Below are 9,650 nucleotides of genomic sequence, written 5' to 3'. Positions count from 1 at the left end.
AAACTGCTGTAACTGAAATGCTGTCCACAGTTCCGACCCTGCTCTGGACACACCTGCACCCCGCGTTTTATCAGGTATCACCCTCAGCAAATAGGGTCGACGGCGCGGCCATTCCCGACAGCTGCACCCCAGGACTCCACGGGCTTACAGCAGCTACCCGGCAGCCAGGGCACAGGACCATTTTAAAGCGAACACAACGCACAGTTAAAAGGACGAAGGCATCACTCTTTCGCTACCCTGAAATAAGCAGGCCCCCTGAACGATGGGGACTGGACCGAGCCGAGCCGAGCCGAGCCCCGCCAAGTCGGGATGGGCACAGCAAGGCCAGGCCGTGCCGCGCCGACAGGGGCAGAGTAAAGCAATGGCGCAGAACACCCGGTCGAGCTGCGCATGTGCGACCTGGGCGCAGCTGCTCCACCCCGGCCGACCCGGCGTAGGCTGGAAGGGCCCGCGCCCGCCCGCCAATCAGCGCGCCCGCGCTCCTTCCCCCGCCAGCCCCGCCTCCCCGCTTCGGGCCCGCACCGCCGCTGTGCCCGACCGCTACCGCCCGTTACGTAACGCTCCCCCGCCAGCCGCGGCCGCCGGGGATTGGTTGGGAGCAGGGAGCGCGCGAGTCACGCGGCGGCGGGCTCGGGTGGGGCGCGGCGGCGCGGCGCGCAAATGGCCGACCCCGGCGAGAGCCAATGGGAGCCGAGCCGCTGGATTCAAACGGTGCGGGGCGCGGAAGGGGGCAGTTAGTGCGTGAGGTGTCCGTGAGGGAGCCATCTGAGGCGGCTGTTCGTTCCTCTGCTCGTACCGCTGCTCCAGCCTGCGCTGCCGCCTGCCATGGCCCACAAGCAGATCTACTATTCCGATAAGTACTCTGACGAGCAGTACGAGTACCGGTAAGAAGCTGTAGGAGGTGCGGGAGGGCCAGCCGGAGCGGTTAGGAGGAGCTGTTCCGTAGGAGGGCAGCTTGGGCAGGCGCCTCGGTTGAGGTGTGCGGGCTGCTCTCAGGGAATGAGGCGCCTCCGCCGGCAGAATGAAGCCAGAGAGGGCGCAAGGCCAGCGGGAAGGGGCTGTCCCGAGCCCCTACGTGGGGGGTTTCCGCGTGGCTTTGGACTGGCGGAACGAAGGGGATGAGTGACCGAATGCTGTTACCGGTTGGCACAGATTGCTCGGTGAGCGGCCCGTACAAGCCCTGGCCATAAAGTGAGGGTGGAGGGGTGATACCCGCTGCGCCAGCTCCAGGGAAGGGGTTGTGGCAGAGCCTGGGATGGGGCAGCGTCGTCCCCTGCCGACGGGGAACTGTTGAAGTTTAACTCTTCTACACTTGAAATCGGTATTACAAATATCTTAGAAGTCCAAAGTTCTTATATTTCGAGTGGCTGATATATCAGCCGGTTGCCAGGAGTGCATGCTGCTCTGAGTGTATACTCATTGGAGTCTGAAGGGGTCTAAATCTCATCTAGAAGACCGTTTGGCTCCCAGTTTGCAGTTGCTTTACAGATGTAACGTGTTATAGTCATAAGTGATTTTAAACTGAGTTCTGGGACAGGTTTCATAATCAAATTCATGCCAAGATTCAGTACTCTTGTTTTCTTTATAGGCCAAGTGAGTATTCATAACGTGGTAACTGTCTTTCAGTGCAGATCTCTTCCAATTTTCTCGTGTATAGTATTTTGTGTATGTGTTTAATAATTAAACCTCTACAGACACGTGATGCTGCCACGAGAACTTTCAAAACAAGTGCCAAAATCTCATCTGATGTCTGAAGAAGAGTGGAGACGACTTGGTGTTCAGCAGAGTCTTGGCTGGGTTCACTATATGATCCATGAGCCAGGTGAGCATGTCTGAACAGAATCAGGCAAACAAAAAAGTCAAATATCAGACTGGAGATGTTCCTGCCTCTGCCCATAGACCCTGCTTTTTGTGAGTTCTTAAATAACATGAGTATGCAGTGACTGAACCAAAGCTAATACAGCAGCATATCTTTAAGTCATAAAGCTGACTTTATGACACCTACTTTTTTGTACAACAACTTAATAGATGCTCGTGTAGACAAGGTCCTGTATTAATCCTCTGAAAATTCTAGAGGATAGTTTTAACTCTAGCTGTAGAGCCTCCTGAAAAATCAGTGTTTCAGTTAATGGGGTGCAAAGCCCTAAGACCCTTAGTAACTAGGATGTTGGTATTGCAGGATCAGCCGTTCCAGGCTTGTGCCATTGACAAGCCTGACTAAAAAGTAACAGGTTGATTGATAAATTGCAGCAGCATGAAGTTCCATGTTTGAAGAATCAGGTGAAGAAATTAGGATAGTCTTCCGGTGTTTCCCTTATTTGGGTACCTTTGATATTTAGACTTCTTTGGAGGCATTTAAAATTAAGAAGACTGATAATGATGTGACCTGGCTCTATTAGCCAAGGTGGATTTTGTTGGTGTTTGATATGTGCCTAGCAGACAGTATCAGCAGTTTGTCAGTCTAAGTTACAGTAACAGTGTTTATCAAGTAGCCTAATGTAAGGAGACATTATAAATACTCTGGATTTTCCCATCACTTCCCTCCTGTAAGGCTCTTAAAATTATGATACTGCCAGCATTGGGTATAAAAATAAAAACGTGACTGTTGTAAGAGTACTGCCTACTTGGTCTGTTAATATTACATGTGGGGCCATACTTAGGCTTTCTAATTATTTATTTGAAACTAAGCATCAACTATTGTTCAAGGTTAAAGAAATCCCTTTAATCAAGATTTGTACAAACTCACACTTTGTTCAATTTTCTTTCTGCAGAACCTCATATTCTGCTTTTCAGAAGACCGCTTCCAAAGGATGAGCAGAAATAAGCCATGGCTTTTTGAATCTCTGGAACTATGTATATGAGTGTATATATGTTGGTAGTATTCAGTGAATACTTTTAAATTTTCAAAACATACATCCAAACCTGTGCATGAGCTGTATTATTCACAGCAACAAAGCTCAGTCAAATGCAATTCCAAGCAGGCTGCTATGATGTTCAAAGAGTGATGAATTTATCTTTTACTGTTAATGTAAGTGCCTCTCTGACTTAAATTGTGTTGTTTGTGCTGCATGTTCTAATTAGCTCATCACTTGTTAGTGTTCTGTAACTTTTGCACTCAAGTTTTCTGCTGTAGTGTAGCATGTTCAAATCCAGTAGTTCAACTGTTTAGTAGTAAGTAGGCTTAAGAAATAAAATTTTTAAATGTTTTATGAAACCTCAGTGTCTGGAGTTGTGATTTAATGGATAAAACAAATATTAATGGTCTAATATTTTTTAAGAGTGCCTACTTCAAAAAACAAAACTCATTTGATGAACTTGGTATAAGCTAAGGGTTGAGTCGTACTCAGTATTTGGAAGAGTTTCTTAGGCTGCTTTGTTCAACTTTGCCAATACCACTTATTTTTACTCTGGCGCTGTAGCCTGCTCTTCCTGTCTTGCATCCACATTGTTGCTGTGCCTTTGTGGGAGGTGGTTCTGTATACTGAGTAACTCCCAAACAGTAACGGGTTAATTTCAAAGGCTTAATTGCCTTATGTTTGTGCACAATTTGGAAGGCCAACAAAAGCAGGGGGAAGTATATGCTCTGCCTCTGTAATGTGAGCTCTCATGGAGACAGACCAAGTAATCTGGAAAGTTTGGTGAGGAAAAGAACCAGAGATGTCTGTCTCAAGTGCTGGTCTGTATCAGGCTCGTTAGAGCAGGACTGTCCAAGTCTGAAGCAAGCACCTTCACTAAGAATCTTGCTGAGCTCTGCTTAAGTCGTGTTTTTCCCCAGAACGTGACCACCGGAGTCCTGGGTGGTTGTCACTGGTGCGTGCCTGCCTGTCCTTTCTCCTATGGCACAGGATGGGCTGCGCCTGTCGCAGGGCGGCTCGGCCGAGCCCGCGGCGCTGCGGGCGCCGCTCCCGCCCGCCCTGGGCGCTGCCGGCCCCGCCCCCGTCCGCACCGGGCCCGCTGGGTGCCGCCGAGAGCGGCCGCACGCGGACGGCCCCGGCAGCGCGGGCGGGGTGGGGGCGGGGCCGTGGCGTCATCGCGGCGCGCCCTGCGCCGGGCCGGGAGGCGGGAGCGGGGCCGCGCCCCCCGCGCCATGTCGGCCGAGAGGCGGCCGCGCTCGGGCCCCGGCGGCGAGGTAAGGGCGGCGGCGGCACCTGCAGTCCCCTGCCCCCTCCCCGGCTCTTCCCAGCACGGAGTCGCTCTCCAGGAGCCGCCTGGCGGCGGATCGCCTCGGGCCGCACCTCGGTGCCGCTCCCCGCCCCGGGGGCCACTCACCAGCCTGGGCCGAGCGCTCCGGCTGCCCATACGCTTCTCCGGGCAGGGTGACTCCCACCGCTCCTTGGATCAGGCTTTGGTTCAGGACTGGGGCAAGGGTCCTTCTGGAAGGTCAAAACCGGGGGGCAGGGGTCGCTGAGGTTGGAGCACAGCGGGTCGCTTCCCGCCGGTTGCGATGGGCAGCTCCAGACATTAACTTCCAGCGAGCCCAAGTGTGGAAACCTTTTCTCATTGAGGATTTGTTGCAAGGACACGTGTACATCCCAGACACTGTAAGGCTGGGTAACCGGATTCTAACCGGTAGTGTTACGCACATGGACCTATGACCTAGTCAGGTTCGGCAGTCTGAGTGATGAGGCTACAGTCGCCGTTGCTTCCTGCCATGTGTTTTGTTGACATGGCAGTAAATACTCAAGTTTCATTTCATTGTCCTTCCATGTATACATACCCAGTTTAAGTCGATGGTAAATCAGAACAAATGGAAAGCTTGTCTTAATAAATTTGTGTTGTGCTAGAAACAAGAAGGCTATAAAATGAAGTGATCATTTCAGCCTTAAAATACAGATGTGCACAAGGTCATTGTTACATACATACATGTTACGGAGCTTGATTAACAGTAGTGTTAGCATATTTATGAATTTTAGTTTGTACTGTTCAAATATGAAGTAAGAATTTGTATATTTGCATTTACTGCATTTTGTTTTAAGCAGTCTTCTGTCCTTTACATAACTGACTGTTTGTGACTGTGTCATGATGAATGAGGGTATTAAGTGATTTTACAGAGCAGCCAGATGTTTCTTTGAATTCCTTAGTTTTATTTTCGCTTTATTTCTCCATTTCCTTTTGGTGAGCTTTGTTATTTTGCATGTTTTGATAGAAGAGAGCAAACTAATACTTTCCACTGAGAGTTAAGCTCACGAGACTGAGTGTTTTTCACGTAATAACATTAATCTCCAAATGCATGTAGCCAAAAAACCTTTTGTTTCTCAGGGCATCAAGTTGTCAGCAGAGGTCAAACCATTTGTTCCAAAGCATGCGGCGGTAACTGTGGCATGGTCAGAACCCTCAGAAGCATGTGTCTTTCCTAGGTACTTAACTACATGCTACCCATTTGCTCAGGAACCATCTTTGGATAAGTATGTATATTTTCTGAATCTTATTTATTGGGGGATTTTAACAGTCTGGTTTTGGATGTTGAGTACTCTTAAAAAGTCACGGTTCCAATATATTGCTAGTCCAACTGTAGAAATGCTTCTGCATTATCTTCATTATTTACATTTATCTTCATTTTTTACATTTATGTTCTCTGGGTGTATACCGGGTACCTGGTCTTTTGTTCACAAGGGCCTGTATTGTTACAGAGTGTTAGGGAGAATTTGGTGTTCTGTAATGATTGGTCTGATTTTCGTGTGTTTTGGAAGGAGCTGAATTCAGTCCAAATGAAAGAATGGTTGTGTTGCAACCAGGCTGAGGTAGATGTAGTTGTACACAAGGCAAATGATTGTTCAAGGTTTCTCATCCTGTAAAATATTTAGTATATGGGGTCTCTTCTAGATCTCCTCTCCACAAACTGTGCATCTCCAGAAAGTCAGTTTTACTAAAAATGCTACAGGTTTCTGAAAGTTTTGGGATTTTTCTATTAAAGCCCAAGAGTGGTATTTGTGGTAGACTTATAAAAGTATTTTATAAGAAGCAAACTAGAAGAAAAGCCTACATAGCAGAATAGGAAATAATTTAGTCTTGTAAGAAATTGATGATGTCACATAGTTCTCTCATTGCTTCTCAGGGCCCTAAGCGTTGGATTGATTATACAATTACTGCAAAGTTAATGGTGTTTCTTTAAAAATTCAGAGCATTAGTGAACACAATCATCGTAGGCCATTGTTTTGATCTACAGGAAGTCTTAGTATTTTCAACCTGTTTTCATTCTACTAGAAATTTCACACTGAGGTGAGTATGGCCTGTTCTATGCATTAGAGAAAGCTCACAGCATTAGCATTGAATCAATTACTTTAAAAAGCCCCACAACCCAGACAACAGTAGCCTTCTAATGAGTGTTCTGCCTTGTTGGGACTGAGACATTGTTATATTTGAATCTCATTTGGTATATTTCTTCTTTGTCTGTGAACTGATTGTAAGCATTGTTTTGACAACATTCTGTCAGAATTGCAACAGGTAGTATGAAGAGTGTTGTCTGAAGTCTTTTGTACCAATGGGAAGGTTTCTCTGTCATTATCTACACAAAATTCTGAGGCTGGCAGCTTCATGGAGAGCAGCTTTAAAAACTGAGTACAACTTTCTGAAACTGAGAAATTTGTATTCTCCCTGATCAAATCTGGACTCCTATGTATTTTCTGGACAATGTATAGAAGGAAATTGAAAGGGAATTTTTGAGCATACATTGAAAGAAAGAGGCATGCCCCAGACATGCTGTGTTTTCATAAATTGTGATGATTTCATGCAGGTCAGTTAATTATTGCTTTATAATTCTACATTGTATTTCATACATGTTTTATACTCCATAAAATGTTATTCTTCCACTTTGTTATTGTCATTTTAAGACAGGTTTTAATGTTTGGGGTTTTTTTGCAGCCAAGTATGTGATGCATGTCATATCCTTACACTGTGTTTTCAGTTTGTTTCACAAGAAAAAGCTTACTGAAAATAAGCATGAAGAATCTCAGTAACCTTAAACAGGCATGAGAACTGTAACTGCAAAGCAGACTAGCTTTGAAACTTGGAAATGATAACATGTGCGTTTTAAGATACTTGCTTAACTACATGTTTTCCCAAAACAAAATTAATTGCTTTTAAAGAAGTCTGTAGCAGTAAGTAAATGCTTAATTGAAATAACATGGAATAGTTTTCTTTTGAAATAGAGCTTTCTTGTTAAACAAATTCTTTAGACAAGGAATATGTTTGTCTAGGCACCAAGTAGGTGCTGAAGACTTGCCCTAGGATGACTTTCATTTCTTTCTCAATATCCATCACATAGTGTTCTGGGAGATCCTGCCTTCCGTGAATACTCCAGCAGCTCTTACTCGCCTGATGTTGTTGCAAATGCGTATCCAGTAACTGGCTCACAGTATCAGTCTAACAACTCAACGCACTATAATGGCTCAGGAGTAGTCAGTGAATCTGCTGAACAAACATATCCAGTCAGACAAGAAAGTAAGAATCTTTCAAAGGTGAGCAAATTCGTGTTTTCTTAAAAATTAATATTAAATTCTTACTTTAAATCAATCTTTATAAATGTTTGGTTCATATTTTTAATGTGAGTCATCACTCTTTCTTGTAGTGATCATCAATGACCTTTGAAAAGGATAGTAGAGTAGTGTGCCCAGCTTCAGAATACTGAAAAGTTTGCGGAATTGTACACTTCAGATTAATACAATTTTTCAAGCAGCATTATTGGAACATGAGGAGAAATAATTTTTTTTCTCTCAGAAAGAAGCATCCAAAGTCGGGGGGCAGGAGGTGGGGAACGCCCTTCATTTGTGAGCTGTGCTTTCGTTTTTCACTCTTTGGGCTTGGGGGGAGGGGAGAAAGGCTCTTTTTTTTCAGCCCTGTGGCAGCTTCCATTAACCTGACTTAAGACAAACCTGGTATCTGTAATCATCTGTTTGACTGATAAGTCAAAGACCACATCTCTTGGTCTTTGGTCATCTGAAATAATTTCCAAGACTTGCTGCAGGTTGAAGACAATCCACAAGAAAGGAGGAACTTGTGCTGCTGGGGAGAGGGAAGAGAGGATCATGTTAGAAATGTAGTCTTTTTCAGTCAGAAATATATCGATGTTCTGTAAACATCTTCAGTCATTTTTGTCTCTGTCTGTTTGGGGAAAAATTTCCTGAAACTTTTGAAATATTTGCAAACAAAAAATAGACAAACCTCTCAAAATATAAAAGGGAAAAAACCTCAGTGTATTATAATCTCATTTCTCTTGGGGATTAGACATTGTGTTTCTTAGATTTGTACAACTGCTTTTGTTTCCAGCAGTTTCATCTGATCTGTTCTGCAGTCACATCCTTTTGCTGCACCTTACTCCCTAAGTAGAGACCTAAGTAACTTCACTGTGATCAAGCCTATGTAGAGGAGTTGTAAGGACTAGGTCCTAAGCATCCTTTATTAGACATAAGGTACAAAGTCTAGACACCTAAAATTATTCATTTTCTTGCTGAGTGGAGGATTATGTGCTGAAACTGTGTGGGAGAGGATAAGCTCAGCATTAGCACAAGTGATGTAATATGAAAAAACCTAGTTAAGCTTCTGGGAGGAGTTCTGTGATTTTTGTAGGGGCCTTGAACTGTTTATTATAGTCTTTTTGTCATTTTTCCCTGTCATATCTTCTTTTGTGAACCTTAGAGAAGTGATTTACATTTGCAGCCTTGCATTAATTTGATCGTGTGTCCTAACGCTTTAATAATTTGCCTTTGGAGATCAAGAAATGCCTTGTCCTCCCACCCAAGAAAACAATTTTGCTGCCAAACGTCCTCTGAATTTAGTCCAGCATCCTGTGATCAGAGTTAAGCCATTTGTCTAGGCTGGTATAGTACAGTTTGCATAGATGCAAACCTGGTGCTTGTTCCTTGCTTGCTGATTTCTAAGCCCAACTCTGCCAAACTGTATTTTGTAGAAGAATCTTAAGATTTTGATGACTGTGTAGAATGGGTGAGTCTGTGTCCTTTACAGGGATCACGTAGGTGTGTCTTCTCTAACTATTTTACTCCAAGTTTTTTGGATGTTCTGACAGCAGTCTTGAATAGTTTGCCCATGATACATAGTTTAGTCAAAAGATGGCATGCTGTCAAGATTTTAGCCCTGTTCTAGAAGAAACTTTGTTTTAGAAAATCAGACTGGAAGATTTAATACCAAACAATTTTAAACCATTGAAAATGCTCTGATTAATGAGATCAAAAAAATGCAGTTGTCTAGAAGCATATGTATATATCCATCTTACTTGGACCATAATTTATGGTAAAAATGGCACAGGGAACAAGGTAGATGAAATTAAATGCCATATGTCTAAATGGCTATTCCTATTTTTTGGTTACTTGTGGTTATGATATACTCACTGTTTGTTTTGTATTAACTTGCTGGTCAAACTCCAGATGCAGAGGTGGTTAACTGTAACTCAAAGCAAACTTGCTAGCTTTACGAAGTTTCAGTAAAACTTACTAAATGTGTCACAAATACTTGCAGCAGAGGAGATCAAAAGAAGGTGAGAAAAAACTGGACAAGAAAAGACATGATGGAGCTGAAGCTTCTGTCAGAATTGTGAACAGGACTTTATTCCAGAATTCTACATGCAGCAGAGATTCCGTGAAGCCAGGTACAAACAGGTTGTTTGGTTATAAGTACATGGAATAGATATGGAATGG

The 9,650-nt window shown here is 44.2% G+C and overlaps 2 protein-coding genes across 4 annotated transcripts in view; both read left to right on the top strand.

Annotated features, from left to right (window-relative positions):
* The first annotated feature begins 592 nt into the window (after window positions 1-592).
* CKS2 (CDC28 protein kinase regulatory subunit 2) lies at window positions 593-3,214 on the top strand. The gene is made up of 3 exons (XM_030968729.1): window positions 593-884; window positions 1,695-1,822; window positions 2,772-3,214. The coding sequence occupies exons 1-3, from the start codon at window positions 826-828 to the stop codon at window positions 2,822-2,824; spliced, it is 240 nt and encodes a 79-aa protein (XP_030824589.1). The 5' UTR covers window positions 593-825; the 3' UTR covers window positions 2,825-3,214.
* An 840-nt stretch (window positions 3,215-4,054) lies between these two features.
* The window catches only part of SECISBP2 (SECIS binding protein 2), a 28,355-nt gene continuing 22,759 nt past the window's right edge, over window positions 4,055-9,650 (top strand). For 2 of the 3 annotated variants that reach the window (XM_030968928.1, XM_030968926.1), the window contains exons 1-4: window positions 4,055-4,129; window positions 5,260-5,405; window positions 7,265-7,457; window positions 9,472-9,601. In XM_030968928.1, the coding sequence (XP_030824788.1) occupies window positions 4,088-4,129; window positions 5,260-5,405; window positions 7,265-7,457; window positions 9,472-9,601 (511 nt within the window). In that variant the 5' untranslated portion in view covers window positions 4,055-4,087. The remainder of the gene's footprint in view (window positions 4,130-5,259; window positions 5,406-7,264; window positions 7,458-9,471; window positions 9,602-9,650) is intronic. The other variant, XM_030968927.1, reaches the window with a different exon arrangement.

The sequence above is a fragment of the Camarhynchus parvulus genome, chromosome Z (assembly GCF_901933205.1).
Source record: "Camarhynchus parvulus chromosome Z, STF_HiC, whole genome shotgun sequence".
NCBI classification, from domain to species: Eukaryota; Metazoa; Chordata; class Aves; order Passeriformes; family Thraupidae; genus Camarhynchus; species Camarhynchus parvulus.
The sequence above is the reverse complement of the archived record's forward strand: the minus strand, read 5'-3'. Positions and strand labels throughout refer to the sequence as shown.